General features: G+C 43.5%; 1 protein-coding gene across 7 annotated transcripts in view; it reads left to right on the top strand.

The window, feature by feature from the left end:
* The window catches only part of LOC106568824 (zinc finger MYND domain-containing protein 11), a 29605-nt gene extending 12884 nt beyond the window's left edge, over positions 1-16721 (top strand). For 4 of the 7 annotated variants that reach the window (XM_014139517.3, XM_045694064.2, XM_014139516.3 and 1 more), the window contains 13 exons: positions 4371-4394; positions 4753-4914; positions 8143-8220; positions 8515-8607; positions 9231-9318; positions 9749-9804; positions 9945-10022; positions 10250-10368; positions 11093-11357; positions 11653-11760; positions 12391-12666; positions 13143-13328; positions 13714-16721. In XM_014139517.3, the coding sequence (XP_013994992.1) occupies positions 4371-4394; positions 4753-4914; positions 8143-8220; positions 8515-8607; positions 9231-9318; positions 9749-9804; positions 9945-10022; positions 10250-10368; positions 11093-11357; positions 11653-11760; positions 12391-12666; positions 13143-13328; positions 13714-13836 (1656 nt within the window). In that variant the 3' untranslated portion in view covers positions 13837-16721. The remainder of the gene's footprint in view (positions 1-4370; positions 4395-4752; positions 4915-8142; positions 8221-8514; positions 8608-9230; positions 9319-9748; positions 9805-9944; positions 10023-10249; positions 10369-11092; positions 11358-11652; positions 11761-12390; positions 12667-13142; positions 13329-13713) is intronic. The other 3 variants (XM_014139522.3, XM_014139521.3, XM_014139520.3) reach the window with 2 other exon arrangements.
* The last annotated feature ends 1244 nt before the right edge of the window (positions 16722-17965 follow it).

The raw sequence follows: 17965 nt of genomic DNA, 5'->3' as shown, positions 1-17965 counted from the left end.
ATAATTTATTTTACTAACATCATCTCGCGAACAAATCACTTCGGCCACTTGCAGCGCAATCTTGGATTTTCTGGAATCTTTTTACAGAGCAGCATACTCTATAATAGAATATGAAAACAACAGACTCATTTGAATTATTTTAACTGTTTTAAAAATACGATTTCTCTTTTCATTTGTAATGGTTAGACCATTTTATGTCACACTCAGTAGTTTTAACACGAGAGCAGATGCTGATATTCCATGTGAAAATCCTCCAGAAAGCCCATTGTAGCGCTGTCTCTCGGTGGCCCAATTTCTTGTGGAATGGATCAAAGTGACTTCCTTTAAATATTTGCTCGCTACTTATCTACACATGTAACGTTGCTTTAAAAATAGCTACATGAAAAATATCCTCATTCATTGCCAGGGTTAAATAAAGTGAAAGCTGTATATTCTCCATGGCTTTGTTTGACACATACAGTACTTCAAATAAAACTCCAGATAAATACATCTCTGAAAAAGAGTTTCGGAATCATAGTAGTACATTTCAAAGTAATGTCTTTTGAGTGACATAACAAGCAATGCCAACATAGTCGCAGGTTTGTAGCAAGCATATATGATGAGTACGTGAGTAGTAGATGTAGTTTTGCAGTAGTAGTAACTCCTCAGGGAGGGATGTGTAGCTACATTCCTCTGTGTGTTACTGTTATGATCTCTGTGTTTCCGGCATGCGTTTGGTTTGATGACCCGGGGGGTGGTGGTGTGTGACGTCGTCTAGTTGTCTATACTATGTCTGCGTCCCAAATGGCACCCACATAACACATGGAATCATGTAGTAACCAAAAAAGTGTTAAACAAATCAAAATATATTTTACATACTTGAAAGCAGCCACCCTTTGCCTTGATGACAGCATTTCACACTCTTGGCATTCTCTCAACCAGCTTCACCTGGAATGTTTTTCCAACAGAGTTCCCACATATGCTGAGCACTTGTTGGCTGCTTTTCCTTCACTCTGCGGTCCAACTCATCCCAACCCATCTCAATTGGGTTGAGGTTGGGTGATTGTGGAGGCCAGGTCATCTGATGCAGCACTCCATCACTCTCCTTCTTGGTCAAATAGCCCTTACACAGCCTGGAGGTATGTTGGGTCATTGTCCTGTTGAAAAACAAATGATAGTCCCACTAAGCGCAAACCAGATGGGATGGCGTATTGCTGCAGAATGCTGTGGTAGCCATGCTGGTTAAGTGTGCCTTGAATTCTAAATAAATCAACGACAGTGACAAAGCACCAACACACCTCCTCCTCCATGCTTCACGGTGGGAACCACACATGCAGAGATCATCCGTTCACCTACTCTGTGTCTCACAAAGACACGGCGGTTGGAACCAAAAATCTCAAATTTGGACTCATAAGACCAAAGGACAGATTTCCACTGGTCTAATGTCCATTGCTTGTGTTTCTAGGCACAAGCAAGTCTCTTCTTATTATTGGTGTCCTTTAGTAGGGGTTTCTTTGCAGCAATTTGACCACCAAGGCCTGATTCACGCAGTCTCCTCTGAACAGTTGAGGTTGAGATGTGTCTGTTACTTGAACTCTGAAGCATTTATTTGGGCTGCAATTTCTGAGGCTGGTAACTCTAATGAACTTATCCTCTGCAGCAGAGGTAACTCTGGGTCTTCCTTTCCTGTGGCGGTCCTCATGAGAGCCAGTTTCATCATAGCGCCTGATGGTTTTTGCGACTGCACTTGAAGAAACTGAAAGTTCTTAACATTTTCCAGATTCACTGACCTTCATGTCTTAAAGTAATGATTGACTGTCATTTCTCTTTGCTTATTTGAGCTGTTCTTGCCATAATATGGCCTTTGTCTTTTACCAAATAGGGCGATCTTCTGTATACCACCCCTACCTTATCACAACACAACTGATTGGCTCAAATGCATTTAAGAAGGAAAGAAATTACACAAATTACCTTCTAACAAGACACACCTGTTAATTGAAATGCATTCCAGGTGACTACCTCATGAAGCTGGTTGAGAGAATTCCAAGAGTGGGCAAAGCTGTCATCAAGGCAAAGGGTGGCAACTTTGAAGAATATAAAATATATTTAGATTTGTTTAACACTTTTTTGGTTACTATAGGATTCCATATGTGTTATTTCATAGTTTTGATGTCTTCACTATTATTCTACAATGTAGAAAATGGTAATAAAGAAAAATCCTTGTAGGTGTGTCCAAACTTTTGACTTGTACTGTATGTTACCTCTCCCTTATATTATAGTAGATGTGCAACAGCCTTTTTTTTCTTACATGAGGATGTTGGATGTCCTTCACTTGATCTCTGAACTAACCATCACCACACTGGAAAATCATGCCATTGTGATGGTGATATTTAACACTCCAGGTGAGGTAGAAAGCTTCATCGGACACAGACAGTTCTTCCCCAGAGGCCTCACCCTTTTTTGAAGTCACAACAACCGATTCATTCAGAATACAGTAGGGCAGGGACACAGAGTGGACAGTGAAGTACCTTTCTACACTTGACTGTACAGTATGACTGGGCCAGGAGCAAAGAGGGAGATCTGTTGAAACAGAGCTGAACACTACCATCAGACTAGGTCTGGCCTGGAAAGAAATGTCTAAAATAGACCTGGGCCCAGTTTCCCCATAGCAATGTTACTTAGGCTTACGAGTATTTTAACGATGCATCTTTTCTACAACAGCCGAAGATGTAACATGCATTTCCCAAAACCACGCAGAGAGAACGGTCACTGAGTGCGTCTTTGGAGAATGTGTCGATAGCAATAGGATCGAAAGAAAGCGAGCGCTGCTTTCGGATCAGCTTTCGCCATTAAAATCTTTGCTTTACATTATAATTTTTTCACAATACTGATGACTGATCAGCTCCTAGAGATATTTACCTCCTAGAGAGATTACCACCTACAGCTGCAAATATTAAGGAAGCTTATTCTATTGCTTACCAAATAAAAATGCACTAAATCAATCATTGCACACATTTTAGGCTACACATCATGAAATATATTGAGACAAATTAGACAGTAGCCGACAAGTAGCAAAATAGAACTCAAATGATTGAACATGAAATGTTTTTCAATATGATTGAAATAGGCTTATAGCTTACTGTTTATATTTTAACGCAGTCATCTCGGTTTTCATTTGAAGCATATTTTTATACATCACTTGTTTGTATCAATTACAAAGACATTGGCAACTTTATTCTGAAGTTCACTGAGAGACGGAGAACCACGGAGATCTTCTTGGTATAAAGTGAGGGCAAAAAGCTAGGAGTGGTCAGGTGTTAGATTACGAGCGTTTTGAAGTGCACTGGTAATAATAATGGTTTTGGGAAACAGATCTCAGATTTAACAACGCTCCTACGAAGGTTCTAACAATGAACTTAGCCTTTGGAGATGCTTTTGGGAAACCAGGCCCAGGACAGGAAGAGATGGAGGGAGCTTGTGGAGGGCTCTCATAGCCCACTAGGCTGGTAGTGGCACTATTTGCCGACTGTCGGTCTGTCCTCTTTCCTTTATCCTTTTGACTTTTTATGGCTGTGTGTTAGTTCAGGCTCCTCCTCTCTGCTCAACTGTGATGGGGTGCTCACTAGGTTTAAACAGAGCATGTGCAACTGAGCAGAGCCTAGATGGCATTGGATTCTGCACTGATGGGGTGTAGTAGGTTAGTTTGTCCTGTGGCTTCCTTAATCTGAAAGAAATGGTTTTGTTGGGAGGTGTAGACTAGTTTTTGACATGTTGCAATTTAACACAGTCCTTGTTGACTTCCACTCCAGACTGTGTGGAGGAGGAGTGTGACTACCATGGTTGTTGGTTTGAATCCCAGGCAGGCAGGTAGTTTCTAGCTCTGTGCCCCTTAGTGAAACCTGAAACAACACTATAGTAGATCAGTATGTTAAATCATAAAGGTTTGAGCAGCAGGTTCAGGTTGGCAGGAATTTGCCCCACCCTTCCCTAGCTTCCATCAGCCTTTCATGCATGCACAACCACATCTGGATTTTATATTAACTTTGGTTGCATCCCAAATGGCAGCCTATGCCCTTCATAGTGCACTACTTTTGACCAGGGCATATTATATAGGCAATAGGGTGCCATTTGGGACATACACTTCCTCTAGCCTCAGAATGACTACCTTCCAGTAAGCCAATGTTTCCGCGATGGTCACACATTAGTCTTAGGCCTTCCTTCCAATGAGGTTTATCCAAAGATTGCGCTTTGAATCATTGGCTTGCACAGGTGTTATGGTACACAATCCACTGTGCACACACACACACACACACACACATACACACACACACACACACACACACAGTTTATTTGTTAGTTAATTAATCAATGATGGGGGTATTTAATTGCAGACGGAGAAGGAGCCGCCAGAGGAGGTCAGTCAGAATTCACTAACTAAATAAACATTCAATAAGTGTTGTGAGATGTTTGTATAGGCTACCTATAAAAACTTGTGATTTCATATGTTTTATTTTACCTGTATTTATTCAGGAAGTCCCATTGAGGTCAGAAGACCTCTTTTCAAAGGAGACATGGATATATAAGATAAATTTTTTTGTAGATATTAGAACTGAAAAGTTCCAGTGATGTGCCTTTGTCAAGCCCCAGCAGAGGTGTGTGTTGTGGAGCAGCTGGTGTGGTGGGGCCAGGAGTGGCCCTCTGGCTGGGGGTGTAGTCTAGCCGTCAGGTCGGTGCGGAGGGGGGGCACCGACCACTGTGCTCCGTCTGTTTCAGGAATGGGAGGCGGAGAGTCACGACTGGTACTGCTTCGAGTGCCACCTGCCTGGAGACGTGCTTGTGTGCGACAACTGCTTCCGTGTCTATCACCTAAAATGCCTGTCTGATGAGTACAAGCCTCGGGACAGTGGATCCCACTGGCAGTGTGTGGTGTGCAGGGTAGGTACTCCTATAGGCGGCAGGTAGCCTAGCGGTTAGAGCGTTGGGCCAGTAACCTAAAGGTTGCTGGTTCGAATTAGGGTTGCAAAGGGTCGGAAACTTAATGGTACATTTTCTGAATTTTTCCGGAAATTTTCCATGGGAAGTTGAGCCCTGGAATTTGGGGAATTTTACTTAAATTCATCAAAAAAGTTAGCTTAGAACAGTGAACCTTTTTTTTGTGGGATACAAATAAGGCAATTCTAGGTCTTGTGGCATATTTTGGTTAAACTATCCCCAATTCAATGGAATTGCAACCCTCTGCATGCACAGTGCATTCTTCCATCACATGTGCAGCTGATTCTCAATATCTTGCACACTGATGAGATGCTATTGAGCCCACACTACCTCACTGTCTGAGCCAAGGACTACATGCTTTCTGGTACGTTTTGATTAAAATACTGTGTGGGGTGAATGTATTTGATATTACATGCATGCTTTTTTGTTAACTAGTAAATAGTAAAGTGTGTTTAAAATATTTATAACTTGTTAACAATTTCTGCTAGTTAGTTTTTGCTACCATGTGGGTTTTAGCTTGCTTGAGCCTGCTAACGGAGGAGTGTTAATTCACCTGTTTCCATACATGTTTCATTTTAAAACATTTATCTTACAAAGAAGTTGTTTAATCCAACTGCTTAACTATTTATCTGTACAAGGAATTGTATTGTTTTTTTTACTCATTTATTTCTAATCTTTACAGGAAAATGCCACGGGCACAATCTGATGTGTGGAGACATTTCACTGCAGCTAATGTAGAAGGAAAAGCTGTGTACATTTGCAATTTCTGTGCCAAATTATATGTGAAGAATGCAACAAAGATGCAGAATCATCTGGCCAAGTGCATAAAGTTCCCTCAGCGCTCACAACAACCAACCTCTGACAAAAGTCCCTCTACTTCTATTTGAGGTGAAAATGATGAACCAGACACCTTATCGATAGCAACCGCTCATGGTCCTCCTGGAATCAGAAGTTTTCTTTTGACTCAATGGAGGAATGTAGTCAGAGAAATGCTGATGAATATCTTGCTCGAGCTGTGTATGCAACTGGTTCACCTCTGATGCTCACAGGCAATGTGTATTGGAAAGAGAGATTTCTGAATGTTCTTCGCCCAGCATACACCCCTCCAACCAGACATGCTTTATCTACTCACTTGCTGGATGCAGAGTTCAAGTGAAGGTCAAGCAAATCATAGAAGAAGCAGACTGTATTGCAATCATCTCTGATGGGTGGTCGAATGTTTGTGGGTAAGGAATAATGAACTACATCATCTCCACCCCTCAACCAGTATTCTACAAGAGCACAGACACAAGGGACAGACACACCGGTCTCTACATTGCAGCTGAGCTTTTAGGCAGTCATCAATGACCTTGGACCACAGAAGGTATTTGCACTGGTGACCGACAATGCTGCGAACATGAAGGCTGCTTAGTCTAAAGTGGAGGAGTCCTACCCTCACATCACGCCCATTGGCTGTGCTGCTCATGCATTGAATCTGTTCCTCAAGGACATCATGGCACTGAAAACAATGGATACACTCTACAAGAGAGCCAATGAAATGGTTAGGTATGTGAAGGGTCATCAAGTTATAGCAGCAATCTACCTCACCAAGCAAAGTGAGAAGAATAAGAGCACCACATTGAAGCTGCCCAGCAACACCCGTTGGGGTGGTGTTGTCATCATGTTTGACAGTCTCCTGGAGGGGAAGGAGTATCTCCAAGAAATGGCCACATCAGTCTGCCGATATGGACAACCCCATCAAGAGGATCCTCCTGCATTATGTATTTTGGGAGAGAGTGGTAAGCAGCCTGAAACTCCTGAAACCTATAGCAGTAGCCAATAAGGGAGACAATGCCATCCTGTCTGATGTTCAGACTCTGCTTGCAGATGTAAGAGAAGAAATCTGTACTGCCCTGCCCACTTCACTGTTGGTCCAAGCAGAGGAAACTGCAGTTTTGAAATACGTCAAAATGCATGAAGACTTCTGCCTGAAGCCCATACACGCCGCAGCGCACATGTTGGACCCCAAGTATGCTGGTAAGAGCATCCTGTCTGGTGCAGAGATCAACGAGGCCTATGGTGTCTCGCTGCCTTGGCCTGGATGAGGGCAAGGTTCTTGGGGGTCTGTACACTTCCAAGCAAGGGCTTTGGGATGGAGATGCAATATGGCAGTAGTGCCAACATATCTCATCAGCCACCTGGTAGAAGGGACTTTATGGATCTGAGGCTCTTTCCCCTGTTGCCTCCATCATCCTCCAAATCCCACCAACATCAGCCGCCTCAGAGCGCAACTGGTCCCTGTTTGGGAACACACACACCAAAGCACGCAACAGGCTGACCAAGGGTTGAAAAATTGGTGGCCATCCGGGCAAATTTTGGGCTTTTTGAGCCTGACAACGAGCCATCTTCAACAAGGTTGGAAAGTGACAGTGAAGAAGAGGCCTCAGTCTGATGTTCAGGAGGTGGACATTGAGGAGGTCCAGGGAGAAGACATGGAAGCCTGAGAGGAAGACAACTAAAGCTTTAGTTTCTAGACTATCATTTTACAGATGTATGTTGAAAACGTTTTTTTGGGAGATGCGATGGATCATTGGGGATCATTCAATATTCCCTTTTGTTGTTCAGTGAAATCATCCCATGTGAAGAGTCAACTCATTGAATTAAAGTTAAATTGATAACTAAATTGTTTAGTTTTTTTCTATTGGAAGGATTTAATAATTTGCAATTATGTCTACTTATGATAAGGTAAAAGGTTTATATTTCAGTCTCCATATGATATGGTAAATATATCCAATGCAAAAAACATCTACATTTAAATGGTATTAATATTAATTTGCATATATTTCCGTTAATTCCCATATATTCCCGTTAATTCCCACGGAAAGTTTCCACCTGGATGTTCCCCAAAATGTGCAACCCTAGTTCGAATACCTAAGCCGACAAGGGGAAAAATCTGTCTGTGCCCTTGAGCAAGGCACTTAACCCTAATTTGCTCCAGGGGTGCCGTTCTACTATGGCTGACCCTGTAAAACAACACATTTCACTGCACCTATCCGGTGTATGTGACAATAAAACATATTATATACTCAGTTAGCTCTCATCAGTTCCAATTTACTGCTAACCACACGTGGTTTGAATAGAGAGCTGGATGGGTTACAGAGTCATTCTCTCGCTCTCTCTCTCTCTCTCTAGGGTAGTAAAAAGAAGAACCTGAACAAGCAGGAGATGTGCAAATACCTGCGTTTTATCATTCAGCGCATGAAAGAGAGGGTGAGTGTTGCCGTTTTATGTTCAGGGTAGGGATGCAGGACCAGGCTGTGGCACTGATTGCATCCCAAATGGCGCCCTATTCCCTATATAGTGCACTACTTTTGACCAGCCCTCCTATAGGGCTCCGAGGCTGCCATTTGGAACACAACACTGTATTTAATCAGAGCTCTGCCATGTTTTATTCCACTTTAAATCAAGGCCAGTAAAATGTCCCACCACAATGGCTTGGGTTAATCCCAGCTCCCCTCCTCCTTTTCGCCCATAAATCGTATTATTTCTCTCCTGGCACTGTAGGCCGTGGACCTGAACAAGAAAGGCAAAGACACACAACACCCGATGTACAGAAGGCTCATCCACACCACGCTGGACGTCACCAACATTCAGGAGGTAACTCCCCGCAATACACTGCTGAACACAGGATTTCAAAAAAATTCTGTCCCGAATATCACCCTATTTCCTATGTAAAGGGAATAGGGTGCTATTTGGGACTTAGTCCATGTTGTTTGGTGAGGGTCTGTGTAAGGGCACGTCAGATGTAGCCCCAGTATAAAGCTGTGATTGTGTAGCTGAGGCTACAGGCTTTCAGATTGCCTCTCGTCACAGCGAGGGGGTCAGTGAGGTCTTCTCTGCACCGTGATCACTGGTAGTTCCCGCCAGCCAAGCCCTGCCTGCCAAATTGGCTGGGAAACAGCACAGCGCTCCCTGCCACTGTCGCAGGGTAGTATTCAGTTTTGCACACTGTAGCAAAACGTTCAGCTTAGTCCCTCCCTGTTCCAGTCGGTTTTCTTCTGTTTGGTGCCTAGTGAATACGACCCAGGCCTCTGGATAGGCTGGAAAACAGCACAGCGCCTCCCTGGCTTGGGTCTCGGTCTTTGGGTCTGTGGTGCACTGCCCTCCTCTGGTCTCTTATGGTACTGCAACTGCACCACACAGCCCCCTCTCTGCTGCCCTACCCAGTGTGAATGAATAGTCCTCTTTGTGTTCTCTCTGTATCGCTGTCTGTGTTGCAGAACCTCACCGAGGGGAAATACAAGAGCTTCGACGAATTCAAGGCAGATGCCCAGCTGATCGTGCACAACACCGCCATCTTGTTTGGAGGTGGGGGGGGGGGGGCGGCGTTCACAACCATGCTGTTATTATGGGTAGTGTCCTAAATGGCATCCTATTCCCTTTATACTGCACTACGTTTGACCAAGGACCATAGAGCTCTGGTCTACAGTCGTGCACTATATAGGGAATAAGGTTCCATGTGGGAAACATCTGTGAAGGGCATGTTTTGCTGTCAGATTTCCCTCCTACTATTATTAATTGAGGCTTAGAAAATAAGACCGTATAGTTGTGGCAGAAATGTAATTTGAAGGAAGCACGAAGTCTGAACTGTTATTGATTGTCTACCAAAAAATGAGGAGGAACATGTCTCTCTATGTAGTTAAAATGCATTTGTGGTGGCATGTTCAATGGAACAAAATCTTTACAATGTACTTCACTGTTATTTTCCCAACGTTAACGAAACCTGTTTTTGTTGCAGTTCATAGTGACCAGGCTGAAATAGCGCGGTTGCTCTACAGTGACACATGCCATGAGGTAAACAGTTTGTTTCCTTTTTTGAACTAAATGTGACAGATTTGTATTGTAGTATTCTAGGTGGTTGTGTTGTGAGTGGCAGGGCGGCTGTTCCCTGTGTCTCTTCCTCATTCGCTCCACTTCTCTCGCTCTCTCTCCAGCTGAACGAGTTGATGCTGTGTAAGAACTGCTTCTACCTGTCCAACGCTCGGCCTGACAACTGGTTCTGCTACCCCTGTGTGAGTATCAAACTGTCTTGCCTTCAATGCTCCTGGGGTGTTGATTGTTGAAATGACCAAGATATCAACTCAATGTAATATTGGCCGTAATGTTAGGGCTATGTCTGAAGCGTTATAGCCCCAATAGAATTGGAATAAGGGGACAAATAAAGTTGATTGAATTGTATGTGTGTATTATCTGGTGTCGTTTGCCCTGTGCTGATCTGGGGTTGTGCTTGTTGTTGCAGACTCCTAATCATGAGGTTGTGTGGGCGAAGATGAAGGGCTTTGGCTACTGGCCGGCCAAGGTCCTGCAGAGAGAGGACAATCAGGTGGACGTCCGCTTCTTTGGCCACCAGCACCAGAGGTCAGCCATCACACTGATACAGAGGCTGCGTCCCAAGTGGCACTGTATTCCCTATGTAGTGCACTACTTTCAACCAAAACGTTCATCAAAAGGAGTGCACTAAGGTGCTAGAACTCATCTCCCACCAGAGGTCAGCCATCACACTCGTGCTGATAGACATGGCATAGTTATCGTGCCGCTACATATGTAACGGCCTTATCACTAGGACACGAGAGTCTCTGGATCTGAGGGCCAACTGTACTGTCACGCAGAGCGGCGGATATATCATAGTGGATCATTTTAAACTTTCGATCCCGTAGAATTTCTTGTCTGTACTCTATCATTTCTAGGCTGACGGCTCAAACGGAATTCTTCCGCTGCTCTGTCGTTCGCTACACACTTCAGTCTGATACTGTCGTCACTGAAGTCGTTTTGTGGTGACGAGGGGCGTTGTACCAAACAAAGTCATCAGAGTATCAAAGCCAATGACGAATTTCCAAACCTCCGCTTTACCCACGTGTGTTCTGGCTCTGGACCAATCCGACGGCCCTGAATGTGAAGGGTCGGGAGGTACTCAGATCCAGACTCAATGCGGAGAAGAAACGAACGTCCGTGGGCGTGGCGTAGCGTTTGGCAGGAGCAAGGCGTCTTGCTATTCATGCAGTATAATTTCCCCTGGCTATGGAGCTTTGAGAGATTCCCTGGCTGCTCTGACTGTCCCCCCCCCTCCCCTCCTCGTCCCCAGAGCGTGGATCCCTGCAGACAACATCCAGGACATCAAGGTGTCGGTGCAGCAGCTGCAGGTGAAGCGCAGCGCGAGCTGGAAGAAGGCCTGTGATGAGCTGGAGCTGTCCCAATGCTTTCAGAGGGAGGGCCGCTTCTGGAAAACCAAGACGGTGGAGAAGGTGGAGGAGAGGAGAGGAGACGGAGAGGAGAGGCTGACAGAGAGGCCGGAGGAGGCAGAGTACTCAATCTCCTCCACCAGCAATAACAACGATCAGGTCAAACATGTGCGTATGCGTGCACTAGCCTCACACCCAGAGGGATGTTTTATTTGCATGTTGAAAATAAGCTCACTAAAAGCTGCTCTGGAGTGTTTTTAGTAGCTAATTTAATATTAATGTAATAATAAATTAGGAGGAATTTCAATGATTTGAGAATGTGAGGATCAACACAAACACCATCTGTATTGTCATGGCTCTAGCTCGAATAGTTGCCGTGGTAACGGAAATGCTTATCCAACAGCGGTGTTAGACATCTCTGATACTGCGCTTCTGTAATCCAATATGTTATGTTTCTCCCCAGCAGAAAGCAGACAGACAGGCGGACCGAGACCGTCAGCCAGACAGGCAGGAGCCTAAAGCAAAGAAGAGCCGTCGCAGTCAAGCTCCTGAGCCCAAAGAGGAAGCCATTGTAAGTATTCCAACACTACTGTTGTACGGTCACCTCAGCCAGTGTGTTACCATGGTATGTGTCTGTGTTTCAATTGAAGTGTTTTAGGGCTTGATTTAATCTGTATTGCATATAGCGCGCTTGACATTTAAAGGTCATTTCCAATTTGAGCTGCCATACGCAGCGTTTACCGTGAGTGCAGTTTCCGCATTGCCTTTAAAGTTCAATTGCACTGTAGCACTGAACTTCGGCGATATGGATTGAATCAAGACCTTAGTGTGTGTGTGTGGGGAGGGGTTCTGTGTGTGTGTGTGTGTGTGTGTGTGTGTGGGGAGGGGTTCTGTGTGTGTGTGTGTGGGGAGGGGTTCTGTGTGTGTGTGTGTGTGTGTGTGGGGAGGGGTTCTGTGTGTGTGTGTGTGTGGGGAGGGGTTCTGTGTGTGTGGGGAGGGGTTCTGTGTGTGTGTGTGTGTGTGTGGGGAGGGGTTCTGTGTGTGTGTGTGTGTGTGTGGGGAGGGGTTCTGTGTGTGTGTGTGTGTGTGTGGGGAGGGGTTCTGTGTGTGTGTGTGTGTGTAGGGAGATTTATGCGTGTGTCTGTTTGTTTGCTTGTTTCTCTCTCCATCTCTAACCCCGTCCCTGACCTCTCTCCCCCAGGACCCGGAGCCTGAGATGGAGGCTGTGAGCAGCAGCCAGGAGATCCCCGTGACGACGCCCCACCAGCCAGAGAAGCTGTCTGTCTCCACGCAGACCAAGAAGGCCTCAGCCGCCTCGCCACGCAGCCTACACCGCAGCACCCAGACCACCTCTGACGGAGCCTGCCAGAACATGTGCCACGAGAAGTACACCAAGATCTTCAACGATGTCAAGGACATGATGAAGGCCGACAACAAGAGGGAGACAGAGCGCATGGTCCGAGAGGCCCTGGAGAAGGTGAGGGACTGGGGGATTGAGACTGAGGGGGTCCGAGAGGCCCTGGAGAAGGTGAGGGACTGGGGGATTGAGACTGAGGGGGTGCGAGAGGCCCTGGAGAAAGTGAGGGACTGGGGGACTGAGACTGAGGGGGTCCGAGAGGCCCTGGAGAAGGTGAGGGACTGAGGGATTGAGACTAAGGGGGTCCGAGAGGCCCTGGAGAAGGTGAGTGACTGGGGGATTGAGACTGAGAGGCCCTGGAGAAGGTGAGGGACTGGGGGATTGAGACTGAGAGGCCCTGGAGAAGGTGAGTGACTGGGGGATTGAGACAGAGGCCCTGGAGAAGGTGAGGGACTGGGGGATTGAGACGGAGTAGGACGTAGGACACTGAGAAAAGCTTTTATTGAATTATTGTTAAAGAAAAGGAAACGCGCCAACACACGAGTATACCACATGTATCAAAGTTGAGGCAAATTTTCTGTGGTGTCTGTCTCCAGCTGCGTTCTGAGATGGAGGACGAGAAGAGGCAGGCGGTGAGCAAGGCAGTGTCAGGGGGCCAGGCTGAGATGGAGAGAAAGTGTAAGACGGTGAAGGAGAAGTGTAAGGAGGAGCTGGTGGAGGAGGTGAAGAAGATGGTGGCCCAGCACAAGCAGCTCATCTCCACCACCAAGAAGAAGCAGTGGGTGAGTGAGACCCTTCTCTTTCCCTCGTTCTCTACCACACACACTTCAGTCTGTTAACACCAGTGTCTCACACATTGAGACCTGAAGGGCTAAATCCGGAAAAATATTTGGACACGTGTTTTTTAATTGTTTGTCCCACACCCCAGTATCTACAGTAGCTAAGCACATCCTTGACCTTTTGGGATTTTTAACTCCATAACCAAAAGGCCAGTAGATAGAGCAGTATTAGACAGTCAAATATAATGTATCAATTGAATATGACAATGACTTAACAGCAAATGAGTTATTTGTTAAAGTGGCATTCACAAATGACCTCATAGTAATGTACGAAAAAATTCAAGCATAAAGAGGGGCCATGTCAGTTCTGACTGTGTGTGTCCTCCAGTGTTATAACTGTGAGGAGGAAGCCATGTACCACTGCTGCTGGAACACCTCCTACTGCTCCATCAAGTGTCAACAGGAGCACTGGCACGCCGACCACAAACGCACCTGCCGCAGGAAGAGATGAACAGCCCCCCCCCCCAGCACGCCTTCCCATTGGCTCTCCCTGATGTAACTTACCCAACCACGCCCCTACCTGACTTCCTGAACACTTTTTGGACCGAATATATGCGGGAAAAAACTGCTATTTTCATTTTATTTCAGTACTTTATTTAATATACCCAGTGTATTGATTTAAAAAAATATATATATTATCAAGAGCATGGCTCGAATGATTGTTTTTTATTTTATTTTTATGAAGTGCTAATTTGACCTATGTTGCAGAATGTGTTATTTAAGTGTCTAGTAACAGATGAACATTAACTGAAAACATTTTATTACCTGCATTTTTTTCACTTTTCTTACTGTTAATGTTTAACAATGAATATTACAGTCGATCTTATACCGTAAGTACTATTGCAGCGTTGAATAAGCTCTGCTTTCATACAGAAAATATTTTTTAAAATGCTGAAAACATGAGAAACAAAATGTAATTGTGAAAAAAGGAAATGATCCATAAAAATTTTGCATGATTTTATCATGAACATATTTTGGTAAATAGCACCTTTTTATTGTTTTTATCCATCTTCAAGTCTCTTAAACATCATTGGGAACAGGGTTAGGAAGTCGGCTATAAAGATGCTGACAAATCTCCCCTTTGTTATTATGCACATTTTGGGCTAGACATTTTGAATATACTGTAATTTTTATGAATTAAAGAAAAAGTTCTACATTTGGGAATATATAGCAATCTTTACTGAGCTGGATCTTAGAGAGGTTCCTTCATAATTTGACAGTTTGCACATTTCATGACCCAAATGCTTTGTAAATTGCCAAAAATGAGATTTGTTAAACCTTATCTTAACAGAGAAATTGAGTGCTGTTTTTTCCCTCTTGTTTATGGTTGGCGCCAGTGCCATGGTTATTGTGATGTTCACTGTAAGTACGGTTTTAGAATGCTCAGTGACTAGTTAGACTTTTCACTGCTTATGCTGTTGGTGGTCAGTGCCTGTTTTTTCAAAACTATCCTCATATTCTGAGTAAAGAGATGTGCATGTTGATAGTTTCACATTTTTATTACTAGAAAAATAACAGAAGCTTGCAAACTATCCCGGTTTCCCCATAGACAATGAATACGGATGGACCAATATAAAATATGCAAATATCTACGGTGATCAGGCTTATCTTTTAGTACTTTCTTTTTTGTTACTGGAGTCTGAATGGTGTGCAATGTTATTATCCTTTGCTTAACTTGTCTTGGATCATTTCTTAAAGGGTAATGTAATTGCCAATTTTATTTAGAACAGAAGTACTAACCAAGAGGCTACTTGGGAAGTCAGCCATTATTGTAAGTCCATGTGACTGTATGAAGAGCTGACTGAACAGAGGAAGGGTCATCCCTTGCATTCATTTTATTGCCTAGTTTTGGACACCTGGTTTTCAATGATGGCAACTCTCTCTTCCGTTAGCTCCGACAAAGTGTATCACTTTTCAGAGCTAACACAATTATTTGTATTCGTTAGAACACCATGACAAATAATGGCGTAGACCATTTCTTTTCAATCTCTTTTTCTCTTACCCTAACCCATAGTCTGTTTTGTTGTTTTTCAATCAGAGAAGCAGTGTAATGTTTTAGAAGTAATGAACAAACCGCCTGATTTGCCACATGTAATAATGTTCTCAGTTTAATCCTGATACACTTCCTCAGGAGACTGAACAGAATCATGCATGCCCTGCACGAGTGCCACGATCTTTCTCTCCCTGTCTCTCATGGTGTTAACAAAATCATATTCTGTTTGTCATGGTTGCACTACATGTAAATAAACTGGTTCCCTTACATCATGTCATTCTAATGAGATTAAAGGCAACACACTGATGGTGCATTCTAATGGAAGTTACTAACATGGCTGAGGTTTGCAAGTAGTTCACCACTGGCACGCTGCAGGCAGTAGTTAACTCATCTGCCCTCTATTAGTAAGGCTAAGAGAGAGGACCAATGTAATTGGGAATCAGATGAAGCTTTTGATATGTTGCCTTAAACCAGTAGACCCCTGCAGTTCTTCTTAACTGGTCAACTGTCTATCTATTACTGAGGTGAGTATCACTGTCCAGACCTCAAGCACTCCTCTTAACACAAATGTTTAGTCCTCATTGTTACGAAAACTTTGTCTGCACTTTGGAAAGTGTTGTTGCATAGGAGTTAAATCCGATCTGATACTTCTATTGGTTCACTGATAGAGGATGTATTTGCCCATCCCTGTATGAATGAGTTATTTCCCTTTGTGGAAATATTTTGTTGTCATTCACATTTTAGTATTTCTGGAAAGTTGCATGAGTACGATGTGCGTATTATGTTTTTTCTCATTTTAAAAGACCGATGCAATATGACAATTATCTTTTCCCCTCAAATTGCATTCTAGCAAATTCTCACTATTTTCTGTCGAGAAAAGTAAAGTAACGTCTCGCACATGACTACATCTAAAAACTTCCCTGTCCATATGTACACTGTTAATCATGGCTTAAAGGTCGACTTTGGGCACGAAAAATGGTCCGTCTCGTTCTCAATTTTCCAACAGAAATGGGGTGTACTTTTGGTGGTTAATCGACGTCATTCCAACGTAGCTAGTTCGTTAGCTAAGCTTGTCACCAGCCGATAACTCATCCAGTATGTGACGTCATTTCACAGGATTTGTTTTTAGACAGAAGCTGTAGACATCGGTAAGACATGGCATTTCTGTAGCCAAACAATTTTGATCGTGCATTGATCAGTTATACAGTTTGTTTATTTTTGTGTTTTTGTCCAAACTCGACCTTTAAAATGTTCTATGCTACTGGCATTTTAACGCTTTAGCTAGCAATATGTATATAAATATATTCTATGTGCTAACATGGAGAATAAATGTATCAAAAAGTTCCTGTAGTTGAGTATTCATTTATGTCCATCTGGGGGTATTTTAGGGCTCTATTCAATCTGTATCACTGAAGCGTTACAGATTGAGTGGTTAGAAATGTAAAGGTAATTTCTGATTGAGCCAACATATGCAGAGTGTACCGTGAATACAGTCTCTGCTGACGCAGGAACATTGCCTTTAAATTTCAATAACGCTGAACTTCAATGATATGGATTGAAGTAACTATTGGCCCTGGTCAAAAGTAGTTCACTAAATAAAGAAATGGGTGCCATTTGGGTTGAAACCTGTGTCTATATACCCAATAAAACCTGGGAAATATCTAAAAGTTTTCAGGGTAAGACAGAAAAATATTTTTCTTGAACTGTCAAAGTACTTTTTGGATAAGTAAAACAATGTTTGCTGTGCAAAAAAAAATATTTATTTTCAAACGTACTTTTTCTCATATTGTTGGCCTTACCATAGGCTGAGATTCAATCCGATCAATGGTAGATCATGTAGTGTGCTTGACATTTACAGGTAATTTTCAATTGAACCGACATGCATGTTTACCGTGAAAGCAGGAACATTGCCGAAAAAGGGTAATCGGATTGAATCCTGGCCCTATTCTTGAAAAAGGCAGGTAGTGTCAACACTAAATTAATGGTTGTGAATACAGGATGTGAAAAACATTACTTCCATGAAGCCAACGTTGGGGAAAATGAAAGAAAGAGTTCGCCAAAGACAGGAAGATGATTCAAATTAGTCATTTGTTTCACTTTCACCCCGTTGAAAGACTTTGGGCTGGATTCATTCCATATCGAGAAAGATAAAATGTTAAGGTAATTTCCTATTGAGCCGACATATGCAGCAGTTACTGCGGACATGGGAACATTGCCTTTAAATTTCATTCAAATTATAACGCAGATCTTTACGCGATACTTCTGCAATATGGATTGAATCCAGCCCTTTCTCGCACTTGAATGAACCTATGCAAGCTTTATCAGTTTCCCAAACAGTCTCCTAACACGGAGCCCAGACTGGCTGCGCCCATACGTATATTTCTGTCCCCCCACACCAAACGCGATCACGACACGCAGGTTAAATATCAAAACAAACTGAACCATTTACATTAATTTGGGGACAGGACAGAAAGCATTAAACCTTTATGGCAATTTAGCTTGCACTTGCTAGCTAATTTGTCGTATTTAGCTAGCTTGCTGTTGCTAATTTGTCCTGGGATATAAACATTGAGTTGTTATTTTACCT

Source organism: Salmo salar, chromosome 14 (assembly GCF_965601325.2).
Source record: "Salmo salar chromosome 14, fSalSal1, whole genome shotgun sequence".
NCBI classification, from domain to species: domain Eukaryota; kingdom Metazoa; phylum Chordata; class Actinopteri; order Salmoniformes; family Salmonidae; genus Salmo; species Salmo salar.
Note: the sequence above shows the minus strand (reverse complement) of the source record. Positions and strands in the feature narration are given on the sequence as shown.